The sequence below is a fragment of the Elaeis guineensis genome, chromosome 2, assembly GCF_000442705.2.
Source record: "Elaeis guineensis isolate ETL-2024a chromosome 2, EG11, whole genome shotgun sequence".
In the NCBI taxonomy this organism is placed as follows: domain Eukaryota; kingdom Viridiplantae; phylum Streptophyta; class Magnoliopsida; order Arecales; family Arecaceae; genus Elaeis; species Elaeis guineensis.
In genome coordinates this window covers 3,424,740-3,443,664 of record NC_025994.2, presented here as the reverse complement: position 1 = coordinate 3,443,664, position 18,925 = coordinate 3,424,740, and the positions used below count along the sequence as shown (strand labels likewise).

The 18,925-nt window shown below is 36.9% G+C and overlaps 2 protein-coding genes across 9 annotated transcripts in view; one reads left to right on the top strand and one right to left on the bottom strand.

The window, feature by feature from the left end:
- Positions 1–18,925, bottom strand: part of LOC105033603 (lysine-specific demethylase JMJ18) — a 99,605-nt gene that overhangs the window by 52,580 nt on the left and 28,100 nt on the right. The window lies entirely within an intron of this gene.
- On the top strand, positions 1,728–18,342 carry LOC140855536 (protein LOL3-like). Of its 2 annotated transcripts, XM_073251450.1 has the most exons (7): positions 1,728–2,082; positions 3,094–3,216; positions 7,432–7,545; positions 17,297–17,406; positions 17,535–17,612; positions 17,729–17,794; positions 17,896–18,342. In XM_073251450.1, the coding sequence occupies exons 2-7, from the start codon at positions 3,105–3,107 to the stop codon at positions 17,935–17,937; spliced, it is 522 nt and encodes a 173-aa protein (XP_073107551.1). In that variant the 5' UTR covers positions 1,728–2,082; positions 3,094–3,104; the 3' UTR covers positions 17,938–18,342. The 2 variants fall into 2 exon arrangements, with proteins under 2 accessions (XP_073107551.1, XP_073107552.1); XM_073251451.1 differs by lacking the exon at positions 1,728–2,082 and having other exon boundaries at positions 3,094–3,194.

Sequence of the window (18,925 nt, the reverse complement as noted above, 5' to 3'; positions counted from 1 at the left end):
TAATTGACGCGCATGGTCCTTAAACATAGCCTTTTCTAGTATAATACATTCAATGACAAAATTAGCTAAAGCTTGTGCCTTTATAGCAGTCTAGGGCTGATTACTTATGTTGAATTCTCTAAGCTCGATGGCTCACTTAAGGAAACAATTAAATATCTTAGATCTCTGTAGCACTTATTTCAATGATGGATTCATCATGACAATAATGGTATTGGCTTGAAAATAGGATTGTAGCCTCTATTAGATTCTATACTTAGTGGATAAGCAGATTAAACTACTTGACCATCACTGTCTTGAGAGCTGGTAATTGAGTCAGAGTTTGCCGAGATTCGGGTTATGAGTTATGGTATTCTTGTTCAGCCTAGTTGGTAGAGTGATGGTTGTTGCATCGAGACTACATTTCTTCTTAGGATCTTTAAAATAATCTCAAAAGATAAGGGCTCTTGTTTTAGTGCCAATCTGTTATTGCTCAAGATCCAAGCTAGTTGAGTGGGCAGATAAGTTATTTCACCTAGTTATGACGAGAAAGCTCGGCTTGGTGCTGAAGTGAATCTACAACCATAGAGAAACGTTAGAGATTTGTCAGATGTATCCGGCATGAAACCTCTAATCCTTAAGATAGACAGTGTTTCTAGAGGAAAATGGGATATATGAAAGAGAGAGAAGTATAGGATTTTTTCTTTCATCGTACTTGAGAATCTCTTGCGTCTAATATTTATGGAGGCAAGGGTAAGAATCTTCGTGATCAAGATCATGAGATTATCAAATGAGCGGTTGAACTCTTTTCTTATCAATTGATTGAATTGGCAAAGATATGTCTTATTAGGCATACTATAATTTGAGCGCTTCCTTTATATGCTCGTCAAGGAAGATATGTCTTTTACCGGTGGATTGAGATCACTAGGACTATAAGATTTTTCTGTAGGAGAGAGCTTCATTGCAAGGGTGCCATAATTGATTTAATATATTAATCCGTCATTTAATAGCGGTTGAGGTCATGACCAAAGATGATGTGAAAGTAGCTACATTGTTTCGCTCAAAGCTTGATTCTACGTTGTTTCACTCAAAGCTTGGTTCGTAGGATCATTGATCATGAACTTCAATGGCACGACAGCTCTCAACATGGACTCAATGGAACAAGATGTCAAGTTAGAGTATGGGCTTTAGTGCTTCACCATGATTCTTAGGGGACTCTCATAAGGATACGGTGAAATATGGCTCTCGGAAAGCAGGACTAAATGATAACATGGTGGATGAAACGCCATTCGACTCTTGAAGCGTGCACGCTTGGCTGAAGTGGAAATATATGGATGATGCACTCAGAAAAATAATTGCATGCATAGCTTGATCAGGAGAGGTGGACTAGACTCGAGTAGAATTAAATTAAATCGTACATGAAGGAAGAGAATGCTGAGACTCACAAGTGGGGTCGAAAAATTTGTTGGGTGAACCAGCTTGAGTTTTTAAATTGAATTACATTTCAATTTTTATTTATCAAGACTTTTTCTTGGTTTGATTAAAGGGGACACAACAAAGCTCAATCAAGCCTCGGTGCCGCACCTCTCGATCATGATCTGGACCGCAACCCATACGTAACCACGCTCATTTTCTCTCACCTGGGGTGCCCATATCCCTCTCTCACGGAACCTTGAAAGTGAAATTAGATCGATCTATTTTTATATTATATATTCTTTTACGATAATAACCTCATATTCCCACTTGGAATTTTGGACGAAATCCGACGAAATCTCCTTCCTCTCTTCCACTTTTATTTTTGGTAAGTTCCTTCTTCCCTTCCTGCCGGGGAAAAATCAACCAAAAGGAAACGAAATCGATTCCCTTCGGTCGTCATCCCCGCGTCTCCCGAGAAGCGTCTCGAATTACGCACAAGAAAAGAATCGAAAGAAGAAATCGTTTGTTGGGTTCGAGACGGTTATCCGAAGATCATTTGCTTCTCAGGGGGCGTTTCGTTGCGGAAGGTTTTCCATCCGGATTTATTAAATCGGAGCCGACCTTTGAGTGATTTCTCCCTCTCCTCCATCGTCGGATTCTTGGTTTCTCCTTTTTTGGGCTCGATCAGAGGTAATTCTGTTTTTTTTTTTTTTTTGGATTTCTTCATCGGATTTGTGATAAAAATCAGTTCTTTTAATTCTGGACGTGTCGTAAAAGTCTTTGTGGTGATATTTATGTAAAAAAAGGGGAATTTTAATATTGTGATACGGTTTGATCGAGGACATTATCTTTTAATGATAATTTTGTTGAATTTTTGTGTATCATTGCATTTATTTGTTCAATTAATCGCATTGGATATTGTAAATATGCTGAGAAGTGTGGGATGGAGTTAGTATGCTATTCATTGGATTGAGATAAGCTATTATTGGTTCGGGATTTTTTTTTTTTTTTTTATCGTATTTAGATTGATTGTTTTGCTTTTATTATCCATCAAGATGTCTTTTTTTCGTCGTTTTTGTTACATTGTGATGCTTCTCCTTGTCAATATGTATGAATTTGCACTCAAATTTCAGATTCCCTTTTTCTTGGTGTTTTATTTGAAAGTTCCAATCCATACTAGATCGTCGCACCAATTTGTTTGGTATCCCATGAACAATTGCTTTTGCTTCTTATTGGAATACTTTGTAGCAGAGTTCTGTAGGACTGTATGATCTGCTTCCGAGTGAGGTCCTCTAGATATCTCTGAACTCATTAGAGGCTTCACTTCAGAAGTATAAGGTTATGATTTTCTAGTGCATGCATTGCATAGCAGAGGGTCTGAGCTTGTAGTTTCAAATTGCTTGTCTTTGTGAATGGTTCTTTAGCTAGGAATGCCATATATGCATGAATCTGGAAGAAGGAATTGCTGTTCCATGAACTCTTTGCTGATTCCATGGTTTGATGTATATAAAGTTTTTAGTTGTTGCAGCAACAAATTAATGTAACATTGATCCTCCATTGAGATAGCATGGAAATTGTCATTATACTTATATTAAGTGTACTTTCTATGTGAATGATATTTTATTCATGTTAGTAATTTGTGTTAACAGGGTACTGAATTCTTACCAGTCAGCTGTTTTTGATCTAACTGTTAAATCACAGGCAATTCAGGCATGCAGAGCCAACTTGTGTGTAACGGCTGCAGGAGTCTTCTTCTTTACCCTAGGGGAGCTACTAACGTGCGCTGTGCAATATGCAACACTGTAACTTCAGTTCCTCCTCCAGGTTCTTCTATATTGCTTTCTGCTTGTGCCATGTCAATTATTTTATTTATTAAAAAATATTATTAATGGTTATTTTTGTACTATCTAACTATTATTATGACTAGTTTTGTCATAAATATGAATTTTTATCTCATTGGGTAGTCTGGTGGGTTCAAAAAAATGGCTTGATAAATGGGACTAGGGTAAGCAGGTACTTGGCTCAATCACTCTTGCTAACATAAAATAATCATTATTAATTGGTTTTAATACATAATGTCATCTTGATTCGATTGCATACTGTGCACTGCATAACAGGACTTTTTTCCAAATAGCAGTCCTGATGGCTGCTAAGGCAATTTAGATGCCCTTGAATTCTGCTAAGGCCCTAGGTGAACCATTACATGGCTGAAAACTCACCTAGCCTGCCCCCACCTCCTCCGCTCTGTAAAACTGCACATCCCCCTTAAGATTTCGCATTTGAGTCATCTAAAAGGGGGAAAGTTGTGTTCTGTTGTTTGGCAGATGGTTATTTTTTTCTTTAATTTTTCTGCAATGCCATTGCAATCACTATTAGAAGCTAATTTTCTCCCTTTGTCTTTTTATCCTTTTCTTTTCTTGGTCATGTTCTTTTGTTTTTGTTTTTCTCTCTTGCTTATTCCATCATCATCATTTTCCCATTAATTCTTTTCTTTTATTCTTGCATCTTTTCACCATTTACCAATCATGCCTTAGAAATTCTTTTGGTGGTTTGGATGCTTGAAAATTTTTAATTACCTACTCCAAACCTAGGTACTTTGTAATCCCGAGATGTAGAGGTGGCAATTTTTTCTGACCCAGTGGGTACCCAATCCAACCCGATGCAATCCGAATGGGACGGGTATGGCTTTTAGTAAAAATATCCGAAGTGGGTTCGAATCGGATATGGATAATGGTATGCCCCAATAATCTCTCTCTTAAAACTTATAACATCTCTCTCTCTCTCTCACACAATTTAAATAAAACCCAAAACCCGGGTCCCCCACCCCCCCACCTGATAGTAGAGGCCCGTTGGGCCGCTGCTAGGGGTGGGGGGGAGTGGGGACCCGGCGGAGAGGAAGCAATGATGCCGACGAGAGCTTGCTAGTGCCGGTGGGGACTTGATAGTGGACGAGGAGGGTGCCAACAACAAAGGATGGAGTTCGGGACCGTTCGCTTGGGGGGAGGGGGCAGGTAGGGTTCCGACAAAACCCTAGTTATCATCTAAGCTTCCCTGTTCGGCCGCTTCAAGCCTCCCACCCGATTGAGACCCTTGAGGAGTGAGGACGGAGGAAAATCCAACGGAAAACAATGGAAAAATCAACGAAAACACAGGCAAGACGGAAGAAATTGAAGGTTAAGACCTTTTCCCGCATAGATCGATCTTTCTTTTTTCTTTTTTTTGCTTCTTTTTATTTTCTTTTCATTCCCTTTTTCAGAGATCTGTTGGGAAGGAGAGCACCTGAGCAAGATCGGATGGGTTTCTTTGGTTCCAGTTGGGGTTTTTTCTCGAGCATATGGGTTTTGTGCGAGTTGGTCCCTTGAGGTTTTGAGAGCTTAATCTTGGTGGGAGCACAATATTTTGTATGGTTTGGAGATGAGGTGGTGGGCGGCAGCGGAGGTGGGGAATAGAGAAGGGTAGTGATGAATGGAGGAGTGGAGGGAGGCTGGGACTGGGACAAAATAAGAGATCAGGTATATCTGACCTGACCCATCCTTGGAGCCCAACCCAACCCGACCCGACCCGACCCGAGATGGGTAGGTGGCGGGTATGGGTATGGGTTTTCTTATGATGGGGCAGGTACGGGTATCGGTCGACCTGACCAATACCTGACCCATTGCCACCCCTATCAAGATGTTCAGAATTGGCTTATGGAAATGCTGAAAATGCTCATTTATGGCAAAAGGCAGTCTTATTGACTATTGCAAGCAGTGCTAACTCAATTTTATGAACTCAATTGCAAGGCAGAGCCAGCCAACTTGGAAAATGTAAATAAATCTTTTAACTTGCTATTTATTTTTGATTCAAACAGAGTTTCCTATCCTTGATTCATTAAAGATACGTAGTGGACGTTTATGTGTTATAAGACAATGTAACAATCAGCCCCAACCTAAACTGGATCACAAAATGTGCATGCAGTTATGTACAACTAACTATGATCTTCTTCGCTACCAAATTACCATTCTTTAAAGTAGAACATTTTCTAGCTATTGCTAATCTCTGTAAACTATTGGCATTTGGGAAAGAATATAAAATTTAAAGTATTAGATGAAATTTATATTAGATGTAGTTCCTAGATGTGTTTTCATCATTTGACTATAAGAAAGTCTTGTTTTAAGCAAAATAAGTTGGAAATAGATGAACAATTTGTGGAGGCATGGGTAATTGATAGAGTAACTATTCACCTAAAATATCTGAGGTTTAATCTTTTGCTATCTTGTGCCATATCTAGGGTATCTCAGCCAATATTCTTGGAATCTGAATACAAATACAATCGATCCTAAATCCCAATGATATCAATATCTCCTTTGTTGTTCATTGAATTTGTTAATATGAGGATGTCCAGATTTAAAAGATTGGACATGAAGCAGTAGGTTCTGGCATCATTAATGCTTTTGGAAATTGTGTTTTAATGGATTAATTTTGTATAAACAACTGTGGGCATATTGATTTCTTGTATCATAGGAATAGGGGTGTAAGTAACAGATATTGTATTTAATTAGAGGTCTGACCTGTTGTAATGAAAATGAGTTCAACAAATTACTACATGAGAGGTGTTGTTTAAGAATTTCTTCCTTACTTGAAAGAAGCAAAAGTGTTTTTAGTAGATCTGTAGATGCGTATTTAGGTAATATTGGACCGGACTGCTTTCTTACATAAGCAAATATCAGATAATGACTTTAGGAGAAGCTAGACAATCTTGTTTTTGGTGCTTGCTTCTACATTTGTTTTCTTATTTGTTCTCTCTCTCTCTCTCTCTCTCTCTCTCTCTCTCTCTGCCCCCCTGCCCCCCAGCCCCAACCCCCCATCTCTTTCTAAGTTAGGTCCCTGCTTTTGCTTTCTACCTCCTCATATGGTGCAAGTGGGTCAGTCAAATAATGATATGACCTGGGACCTACCTTAGTACAGGGATGAGAAAATTGGGCCCTGACCCAAATCTTGAGCTGGATTAACCAGTTGGGTTTAGTATAGATATGGAAGAATGGGACCTGGTTGAAACATAATTGATTGATAGGATTTGATCTAAAATGGTGTAGCTGTTATGTCTGGCCAAGACATCCTTAAGAGTTCTATCCAGACCAATGAATTAGCCTTGTTTTTGTTCAGATCTTAGAGCCACATTCAATTTGAATTATGGATGGGTCATTCTAGACTCAGATGCAAACTCACTCATCCATTTAAGTGTACACATTCTAACTCGGTGCTAACCTGTCAAAAAGTGTTTTAGTAACATATGCATATGAACTGCCAAAAGCATGAAAAAGTTCTTCTATAAAAGTCAAGCAATGCCGAACACAATAAAAATTAGTTCTTGAATATGCCTCTAGGGTGGGCAAGTCGAGCAATAATGCTGAACGCACAATAGAAATTTTCATTCTAAACAAAATTCTTGAATATGCCTTTAGGGTGGGCATCAGTCTTATTATTCTATCTTGCCTTAATATTTAGTAGGACTGTTGATTCATATATCTAACTTTGGGAAAGAGATTAAAGTTCAGATGTAACATATAGAGTATTATCTTCTTCCTGTGGTATGTGTTTTCTTAAGACCAGAGCTTGCTCTTTTTCTGTACAGGCAGCCTTAGGTAGAAAAATTGTTTAGAGAATGGACCTTTTGTTTTGAAACTAGGAGGGATAATCTGCACCCGTTACCATATACCCACCCCACCTGGTTCAGAACCTGGGCAGGCTGAGCCAATGCACATGCAGTTGGACAAATTAATTAATCAGGGTTCATAAGGGGAGGCTGAGGCCGCCCGGAATCGAACCCCCCACCTCTTGCTTAGAGGGCAAGAGGCGGTACGATACAGGCTGTGTTTGGTGGTGGACATATTTAGCAGTTGTTGAGGGCTATATTGGATATTCATAAACTGGTTTCCTGGATGCATATATATATATACATTGCTAGTTTTGCATAAGCTAACTTTAGTGCAACTTAATAAAATGGATTTATGTGTTTGATAAATTTGTTTTCAGAAGTTTGATTTGTAACTTCTGCAGGAATGGAGATGTCTCAGCTTGTATGTGGAGGCTGCCGAACTTTGTTAATGTATACCCGTGGTGCAAATGGTGTGAGATGTGCATGCTGTAACACAATTAATCTTGCACAATCAGGTATGTATTATTTATTTACACCGTTAACTTCTACTTGAGGAAGTTGCATTTACAGAAGTTGAAAATCAATATGGAATTTCAAACCACAAAGTTACAAAGTTATTGCATGAAATTGTTGATCATGACTCCAGAAACCACTTGCTGTTAAACATTTTTTCTTGGATTGTGCTGTTAGTATTTATTCTTTTATCTTTGCTACTTTGAAATATAGAAGGTTGAAGCAATAAAATGAAGAACTACATTACGCACAGAACCATTTTTGTATTGTGACACTGTAGAGCACCTTCTTTAGATGCTTGTGACTTTCCATTTTATGTAGCCTCTTGGGTTAAGTAGGTCATTTTAGTCTTCAGCGATCTTGCTTTTGGAGTTTATATCTTATCCTACAAAGAAAGGGGTATTTACTTTCTCTCCTTAATTTTTGCTGCATATTGTTTGAAAAAACTTATGAATTCTTATATAATAACAAGTCACTTCAGAAGTTAGCAATGTTGTTTGAAGATGATCAATTGCCAGTGTGCATCTTTACTGTTTTGGAAATGCATTTATTCGCGACTACAAGATCTGCTAACCTGAAAATATTAGCTGAAATGTTCTGCAATATTAAAATGGGGGGGTGGAACAGTTACTTTTATGTTTATGCCACAATCACTTTTATGGTGGAAAATCTAACTCCTTTGTAAAAATATATGGATAAATAATCTTGAGGTACAGATGGTATTGATTATAACTTGATGCCGTTGGTTGCAATTCAGAATTTTCCCTATGCTATATTTGCTAGAATTGACACTAGGAAACAGTATGTACATACGTTTGAAAAATTAGTCAAACTTGGGAACTATGAGATAATCGGCAAATCAACCAGGAAATATGGTTGATATAGTCAAACAGTATAATGTACATATAATAATTCTAAAGAAATTAATATTGTATTAAAAAGAAAAAAAACTGTGAGCCAAGTTAATCTGAAGAGGAAAAATCCTTATAATGACATGAGTAACTTGCAACAATCATATGGTTTGTAATGGGACAATTATAAAGCAAACAAATCTTTGTAGTGAATCACTAAACAACCGTGCGTAATTTTTCTACACCTCATTCCCGTGCCCTCCTGGATAAAGATAGCCTGAAATTTCTACAATGAAAGGAATTTGATCTCTTAGTGCTAAAATAAATCACCATTTTTTTGAATCAACCCTTTTCTCTGGTACAACCCAACTCCCTTGTGCAACCTACTCACCAACCCCCTTCCTCTCTCTTTTTCCTCGATCCTTTTCTCTTACTGCTGCTATTTTTATGGATATCAAGCTCCCAGCCTCTCAAATATTTCACATGTCTTTTTTTTTTTTTTTGCATTCACTTTGTCCATAGAAATTGGATAAAATGATTCACAAATCTTGCTTGACATCAAGTATGCACACCTGGTTTGTGTGGTGACAGGTTATACTTGTTATTGCCACCTTTAAGAACTTGGTTAAGAGTGCTTTTGAAAGTATTTTGGTTCTGGAAAATGATTGCTGGTGTACTTTATCATAATTCTTACTGCAGTATAAAAGCTTAAGCTAAAGTTTTTCCTTATTGAAAAAATTATTTTTCTGATATTTGGTCTATGGATAATGTAGTTAGTCTTGAAATGAGGACATATTTTCCTAATTTCTTGGCTGGTGGCTTTAAAATTTGCTGCATTTTTTGTTACCATATATATGACATTATGTTTAGTTGCTTCAGATAAGTATAAATTGGTTTTAAGCAAGGTCCGCTGTATCGGTATCGGAGCCCATACGGTATGCTCCGCTGTATTGGTTCGGTACCGGTATAATTTTTTTTTATTTTTTTTGGATCTCCAAGTTATTAATTATAAATACAACCCCAAAATTACATTATATTGCATATTATCGACATATTTAGGTTCATTTTTTGAGTTAGATAGCGTACAGGAACTCTTGATCCAAAATTTTAAACATATATTTATTTACATTATATTACAACTATATCATCCTAAAATTAAAAAGAAAACATATAAATGTACATTAAAATGTATCTAAAATTTTAAAGTACAAAGCATAAAAAATGATATACTGACCTCAAGATCTGCTCTGTATTTAATATCTCGTCGAGTGTCTGTGACACTCGTAGATATCTGGATCATTGGCATAATTTGGAGGAACATCAGTTCAACCCTCTAATTAAGATACAATGTACTCCTGAATATTCATCCCATAAGGTATCCTTTCTGGATTGTAAGACATATCAGATCTCTCACTCAAACTCTGACTCTGAAAGTATTCGGGATGATGGTATGGCTGTGGAGGAGCCCATCCGAATATATCGATAGCAAAATCTGATCCATAAGATGCTCCAGATTGCATAGGATAGTAACCACCAGAAGACGATGCTCGGATGCACCATATTCATATGGATCATAAGGTGGCTGCGGATAATAGGATTATAATATGAGGATGATCCAAATACATCTATAGATCCTACTCCATGTGCAAGATCGTCTGCAGTTGCATCGTGTGCTGGACGATCTCTAGGAGCCCGTCGTCTATACGAAATTGACTCCCCACGATCTCTACCGATTCGTCCACCATGGTCCCTATCTTGTGTGGTGTGTGTAAACTGGACTCACCGGTGAATCGAATATCATCCTGCGGTTGTGTCTCATAACAGTGGTCTCCTATTCTCCAGTTCCTCTCTGATCATCAGATTCATGACTACTACTACCCAGTATCATCATCTCTCTCTCTGATCTCGAATCTGAGCCAGATAGCTTCTGTACTCTTGAGAGTGGTGCACGTGCAACTGTTTTTTCTTTTCCTCCCCTTGTGCCCCTCTGTGACTGAGTTTTCTGTGATTGGAGGATGGATATCTTCTTGCTGACTGCCGACCTCGTCTAAACATCTGTTGCTCAAATCTCTCGAGGATGTATCGGACATTGAGTCATGTAATGAATAAATCTCCATGTCTTCTCAGACTGTGGCTGATCAGCTGGAATCTTATGTGGAATATTTCTTTCTGCCCATTGCCTGGATCCACCTTGATCTCCTAGCTATCACACTGGCTGGTCGTCGAGGGATCCCGACTCATCAAGTCTGGCTCCTATTGCTAACCTGCAAGCCATCCGATGATCGGATCGTCGTCCTTGTTAGTATAATCATTTAGTATCAGATCAGTGTACTTTAGTTGTACTTCCTTCTGAATACATTTTAGCCTCAACCTCAGATTATAGTGAACATATACAAGATCATTTAGGCGCTTTTGTGTCAGATGATTTCGTTGTTTGCTGTGGATAAGGATGAAAGTCGATCAATTGCGCTCACAGCCACTAATAGAGACTGTTGAGAAAGAATGCGGACAGCCACACCTCTCAAATTTCTTGGATATTTTAAAATGAATCCACCATTCAACTGCGAAAGCAAAATTACATATCAAATTTTATAATATTATTAGGCATTTGATGTCAATCTATGCTGCTCATTATTGATATGTAATTTATCTGGATTCATCTGTTTTTTGCTTACGACAGCCGATGAGACTTCAAAGCTGTCTGATCCCTCTCTAAACTATTTCGTCTGTAAAAAAATATATTTATTAAATTTATAAATATATCGTTGAGTACAGATCGAATTCAGTTGAATAATCACATCTGTTTTAAATTAGGTACCTCTTGCAAACGCAATGATACGATTTTTGAATCGGACACCATCTTATATATCACATTACGAAGAGCAGCAAAAAGTTCATTATCCATATCTATTCAGAAATGGTATATTGGAATTTCGGATTCAAATAATAACTACAGATAAATTCTATAATTGATTAAGTACACTTTTATAAGTATAAAAAAAATATTTTAAAATATTCTTAAATCGTGTTTATCGATTAGATGCAAATCTTACCCATCTGATAGTCCCAACGGCACTTAATGATGTTAATAAATTCTTGAGCATGCTTCGGATCATTTTCACTGATCTGTTTTTTGTTCTTTCCATCATGTAATATAAGAAGCCCATCTGGGGATATCTTTCACTATCCATGATGCGAAGCACCTCATATAATGGCTTAATAGCCTTCACTACCTTCTCAGCCTGCTGCCAGAATGACTAACTCGTCATCAAGTTCTCCACATGACTTCCATCAGTATCGGCCTCACATATCTGGCTACTGTCACTCGGCATCGACAAACATCTGACATAAGGCTGCTTTCTTCTGAAGAAGACTATCAAGTGCTATGTAGTTGGTAGCAAATCGTGTGATATCCAGTCTTAAGATCTTCCCTCAGTATACGTTCGCATCAATGAAAGAACCCATATGTGATTGTAAATAATCTATAATAGTCGGATAATCTCCACTACCTGCTGCATCCTACGAATCCTTCCAATATCTATCAATATAAGATTAATACAATATGCAGTACATGGGGTCTAGTATATTTGGTCGCTGCTTCATTAGCAACTCTCCGGCAGCCTTATATTGTACTCCATTATCTGTGATGACTGTACGACATACTGCTCATCCACTGAATCAATCACCTCCTCCATCAGACCAAGGATATATATGGCATCGTGCATCTTATCTGAAGCATCAATTGATTTGTGAAAAAATATTTATCCATCACAGTATGTCAAAAAATTAATGATGCTCCGTCTAGTAGGACGGATCTAACCATCACACATCACTGTTAGTCTGTATGAGGTCATTATTCTTGTAAGAAGCAATCCATCTCTGCAGATCCTTTTTGTTACTGTCAAGAAGCTGACATAGATGTCCTTAGGTCTGACGGATCTACGTCCTGGCTGGCACTTCTATGGCTGAAATGACAGATCGATAGTAAGGATTGCCTGCTGCATTTGCTGGAATATGGCTGAAATGAAACCATGATCCAATAGCTCGTTACAGATTCTTCTTATCTTTTTTCATCATAGTGTCAATCCTCTGCTACTTTGAATCCTTGCTAGAAAAACATGTGGATCCAAATCATGGATGGTGGCTTTTGTTGGATATCTTTGAACGACTTCTCCCTACTGCCAAAAGCTCTCTACAAAGATGACATACTGTGTTTGCTCCCTCTACCATCGAGCTTTTGACTGAGGTAGTCCTCCTGAACTTGAATTCTCCTCTACCGGTCGTTGATTCAGATCCTGATTCGTAGCATGATGGTCCAAATCGCTCTCTATATCTGGTCATCTCCTCCTGCTGGTACTGATCAGTCAAGCTCACCTGAATGCAGTCTCAATCTGTACCTCCTCATCATCTAGAGCGGAAGCTTCCTCTGACTCTCTAGAGTGATAAGAAGGTGGTTCTGCAGCTCGACGGTCCACTTCTGTCCTCTTCTGCTTTGTCCTTTTCTTCGTTGCTTTCGAATCGGCGAAGTACTTCTTCATCAACTGTCGAATCTTCTGTGGCATTTCCGACACATGACATATCAGGATAACCACCAGTCAGATGCTATTTCAACCTAGTCATCCCTCCTCTCTTGAACTATGTGTTGCATCATTTGCATCTCCAATGATGCCGAGCCGAGAGTATCTCACCATGATCCCAACCAATGTCACGCTCTGAATCTTTCTTCTTATTCATTTCTGCAAGTATAACAAAATACGACAGTTTAATAATTATTTAAAAATATTATATATAAATTTAAAAAATTTCAATAATAATTTAAAAATTTCAATAGTAATTTTAAAACTCATAAATTCAAAAAAAATATGTTATATGCATCAAATAATATTTTTGAATTAATTATAATATAATACTAATTATATATATTTTTTATTTGATAATATTTTTTTATTATTTAAATAATTATAAAAATATTTTTTAATTTTAAAAATTTAAAAAAAATTTAAGATTAGATTCAAGTAGCTTGAATCATTCTAAACATGATTTTGAAACTCTGATTTTTTATTTTTTTAATTTACTTTTTAATAATTTTTTTATAAATAATATATATTAAAAAAATATATAATTAATGAAAGTCAACGAATGTCATGCTCTAAATTTTTTTTTCTTACAAATATCTGCAAGTATAACAAAATACAATAGTTTAATAATTATTAAAAAATATTATATATAAATTCAAAAAATTTTCAATAATAATTTTAAAACTTATAAATGTAAAAAAATATGTTATATGCTTCAAATAATATTTTTGAATTAACTAAAATATAACACTATTTTTACATATTTTTTATTTGATAATATTTTTTATTACTTAAATAATTATAAAAGTATTTTTTAAATTTAAAAATTTTAAAAAAATTGAGGTTAGATTTAAGTAGCTTGAATCATTCTAAACATAATTCTGAAATTTTGATTTTTTATTTTTTTGAATTTTTTTAAATATTTTTTTATGAATAAATATATATAAATATTAAAAAAAATAATTAATAAAAATTAATGAATTTAGTGTCATCATGTAGATCTTTCAAAGATCTATTGCATATAATCAAATCATACCAAAATCATAAAATTTTGGCATGATTTCCTCTTATTTTCATATTTCTTCGTTCTTATCTTTTTTTAACAACAAAAATATAAAAAATAAAATATTCACTAAAAGAATAATACATTACCTTACTTCCGATCACAAATCAACGTCTCCTCAAACCAGTGCTGCAATTTGACGGAATTTTTTTCTCTTTTTCTAATTTTTTCGACGTCTCGTGAGAGTCTCAGGCGAGCTTGGGAGTTCTTCTGAGACTCTCGGGTCTCTCAGACAACCCACCTGGGCTGTCACTAAAAGACAGCCCAGACCCCACCCCCCACTTCCCCCACGTGAAGAATGTCGGTACGGTTTGGTTCAACGCCAAATCGAACCGTACCGAGCCATACCTCTCGATTTTGGACAGTATGGCACCGAATCGTGCCGAACCGCCCGGTTCGGTGCGGTTCAGAACTATTTTTCCGAAAAAATGGCCGAACCAGATCGGCTAGCCGTCAGTCCGGTTCGGTACGCCTCGTACCGAGCGGTTCGGCCCGGTACGACATTCTTTGGTTTTAAGTCTATTGCTCCAGTCATCCAAGACAAAAATGATCTCTGTATTCAGGCAATTTTCCTTTGAAATCATTAAATTTCCTTCCTAGATTTTCTCATTTATTTTCTTGCAAAATTATCTCACCCATGATGGAGTTCTATAGTGTCAGAATTGCTAACTAGCATTACCAAAACCGTCTTAATCAACATCTTTCTTTTGCTTAGAGTTATGCCATTAAAAGAACCTCAAGTTTTTCTTGTGATTGTGGCAATGAAGTTGCAAATGTAGTTATGTAAAACTGAGATTTGACCTTTCTTCTTCCTTACACATTTGGTAAATCTTTGTCTTCTCCAACATGTTTTCTGCATTTTTATTTTTTTAAATGTAAATCCCTTTTGTTGGAATAGTACTGTTGCTTTTACCTTGTAGCTCATTTAAATGCAGATATTTATATCTTCTTTCAATTGAAACCATGAGAATCCTCATGTTCTTTCTTGCAGTTCCTTTTTAGAATGATCTTACAAATGTGGTGGCATAAACATTAGAGAGGCTTTTTTCCCAATCAAACCCTCTGTTTATGGTCTTGTTATACTGTTGTTCCATGGTCTGATTTTTATCTCAATATCATGCCCTCCTATTGTCCTTTTTTTTTTCCCGCTTTTTACATCCAGTTTGATTAAAGTAGTTCCTAAAGATTCTAGGCAAAAGTAAACGTGATTTGACTAATGTTGGATAACTTTATGAATACAGAAAAGAAAGCAGTAGTTTAAAAGTACTTATAATGAAGTAAAGGACAAATAATGTTATGGTGTGAAAATAAAGTTAATCAAAAGTCAACACCTAAGAGACATGTCATATATGCAATTTTATACAAGGATAAGGAGGTAATATGTTATCCTGTTTAACAAGAGGTAATTTGTGGTTCTTTTTAACAATGTTTTCTATATCTACACCCCTTTGGTAATCAAAAATGTATATAATTAGGTTTTCACTGTAGTTTTTGTCGTTTAAGTCTTCTCTATTTGGAGGTGATCAGTTTTTTATCCAAGACATTGTCATTAGACTTGTTCACGGGCTGGACGGCCTGCCCGAGCCTAAAGCATTTTGGATGGTCTTGGGACTGGATTTTAAGTTTGCAGGGTAGGCCGAGCTTGAAATATGAGCCTTCCTTTTAAAACAGGCCGGGCTTTTGTTTAGATTAGTGCAGCCGGCCTGAATCTTATATGATATATACTTATGCATTAGGAATCTAGTTTCAGTGACCAAAAAGATATTAATAGATCTCTTCGATGCACCAACTCTCCTTACGAACAACCATAAACACAAGTTCATGGCCCTTACCAATCCTTTTCAAATATTTAGTCTTTGCAAGCTTTTTCCTATATTTTTTAAACTGCAAAATGGTCCAGAAAGCTTGAGGCCTGGCCCGAAACCGGCGTATGGGCTCGGGCTTGGGAAGTAGGCTTGAAGGCTAGGCCGGGTTGGGTTCAAGTATCTTTAGCTATGACCCTGAACCCCACCCGGCATGCCCGCCCTGTCCATTGAACTGGTCTAACTGTAATGCTCCAACCAGAGTGGCCTGTACAGCAAATGATGACTCATGCCATGTCGTGATGTGTTGAAGAAAGAAAGGTTTAAAAGCACATATATCTTTATAAGGAGTGTTACTAAGTTGACATGGGTCAATATAAGCCAATACTACTCTATACCAAGTGTCCTAGCCAGTAACCCATATCGAGCTGATGCTGAGTTCCAGTACCAGCCTGGCATAGAGCAGCACTTGTTGGCACACTTGAAACGATGGATGGATATGCCTATTATGTCCTCAGACAACATTATAGTCATTTTGGTATGTTGGAGGGCTGTATATGTGAATGGATATTGTCGGTTGGAGAAGGGAGGGATCATGGTATTGTTGTTTCTTGGTCATGATAGCAAACCATCACATTGGTCGAAAAAGAAGTTTCTTAACTTTTGAAATTAATTTGCTTAATTTATAAAAGATCCTTCTGATGCTTTGGTCAATATTCCACTGAGGAGCTCTTCTCAATTGTGTGCCTATATGCTATGCTTGCATTTTCCTTGTTTTTCATAAATTAGCATGATATCAAAAATATTTTTGAGGTCTAGTGTGTTAGAATTCTTGCCTTGTTTTTTCAATATAATATAAAGAACCAATCACCATGGGAAGGCACACATCATTATTTTGCACTATTGCCATGCATGTTTTCTCTTTCTAAATGCCACATTATATAGTGATGTAATTTATTTTCCCCAGTCCCTTCAAAATAATCCAAACACAAACAATCCACCCATGCACAAACACCAAAAATGTAAAAGAGGGGGAGGGGGGTTGCTTTTTGAAGTGGATCATGACCATTTGCAAATTTGTTAGAGGAGAAAAGTTATATGTATTATATATTGTACATGTATGACTTGATGAGGGCAATTTGGTATCTAAGAAGTTGGTGTCATGAGATTCAATCTACTTTACTCTTCCTGAAGGGATTGCTTAGCAGGAGACTTGCTACTCTTTGTGGGATCTTCATTTGTACAATGTTGCAAGTTTCATTACTTATTGCATTACATTTTAGAGCTGACCTTGCATTCTAAGAGTTGGTGGAGTACTTTGTCTGTACCTTGCATGTACATCTGAATGGAAGCTCTGGAATCATTTTCAGTTCAATCAGAAAATTAGTTGTTGATGTTTTGATCTGTAGATTGAGGAGCCACCTGGAATATCATGCTCTAAATATGGTTTGCTTATGCAGCAAATCAGGTTTCTCATGTGAGCTGTGGCCAGTGTCATACAACACTGATGTATCCATATGGAGCACCATCAGTCAAATGCGCGATATGTCATTATGTTACAAACATAGGAGTATGTTGATATCTCCAAATGGTTCTTCTCTTTTGGTTGTTTTCAAACTATCCCACGACAACATCTTTTGTCAATTTTACAGAAGAATCTTACAAATTCATCTTCTCCCCACTCTTTCCTTCATGCAGGCAAGTAATATGAGAGTTCCAATCCCTGCAGCACATAGGCCTAATGAATCTACACCCATGCCACCATCCACTTCAGCTGTATGTTAACTTGTCTCTGTTTTTCTCCTCCTTTTGTCGGTTAACCTATCCGGTAGGTGATGACACTTACTAACTCTTCATGTGCTATGTGCTAAACTTCCGTTTTCATGTCATAGCTTGGTTCTCGAGCGCAGACTGTTGTTGTTGAGAATCCCATGACGGTGGATGAAAGCGGCAAACTGGTAAAGTCCACATATTCTTTCAAAAGTATCAGTATGCCCTGATGCTAAGTTTACTAAAGTATAAATTGCTGAACAAAGTGATTCTTCATCTACTATGACAGGTGAGCAATGTTGTAGTTGGAGTCACCACCGGGAAAAAATGACGCTCTACTACGCAGATCCATGCATATCGGCGGTTGGTTTTTAATGTCGTAAAGGTCGATATAATTAAGCTCTCCATTTTGGAGCTCGGGTGTCTAATAGAACAGTTAAGAATGCAAGCCATGATGAATGTTTATAAAACAATTGATGCTACTCTAGCCTAAATACATGTATTCTTTTCATTTGTATATGAGCTGTGTCAGAATTTTAATGTGCAGGTTCGCATGATCATAATACTATAGGAAAGTAGCAAGTGGTATCATGATTGGCTTACAGAATTGATACCGAGTCAGGCTTATGAATGATTATCCCTGTAATGAATAATTAACCCTGTGGATTTATCTGTAAGGCAAGATGTTGCTAGTTGTGTTTGTGACAGTGCTAACCAGATGATGGATTGGTTGTTAGCAGCCTCTTGTTTTTGAAGGTCATTACCTGTTTGGAAATTTGTCTATTTATTTTTTTTTAAATAAAAAAAATTATAGAAACATCATTTCTACTTTGATCGGTTTGCATTTATACCTTCTTGACTGTGGGAATTTTTAATTATTTTTTTTTTTAATTACCAATACTGACCCAATATGATCTTGCGACACCCTGGCTTAAAATTGGTGGTTTTTCTTTTTGGTTGAGGGTGGGTGACGGAAAGTTTTCTTTTGCAGTAAAAAAAAAATGGCCTTTTTAATGGAGGTACACCAACTGTTCGACAAAATGCTTTAGCGAGGTTTGAGCCTGGATGGCTACTCCTGTAGTGTTCTTATTCATGGATGCTACAAAGAAGATCGAATGAGGGAGAGGAGGAGAGATAATTTGGAACTATTTGATGCTGGATGACTTCACTTGCAGAGCTATCGTTGGGGGGAATCTGCCGAGCCCTCGTAACAGTATGCGATGAAATTGACACTACAAAACTAATTAATTGTGCTAGAGGTATTTTAGGAAAAATTATCATGTAATGAGCATGTGATATCACTTTATTAAAAGAGAGAT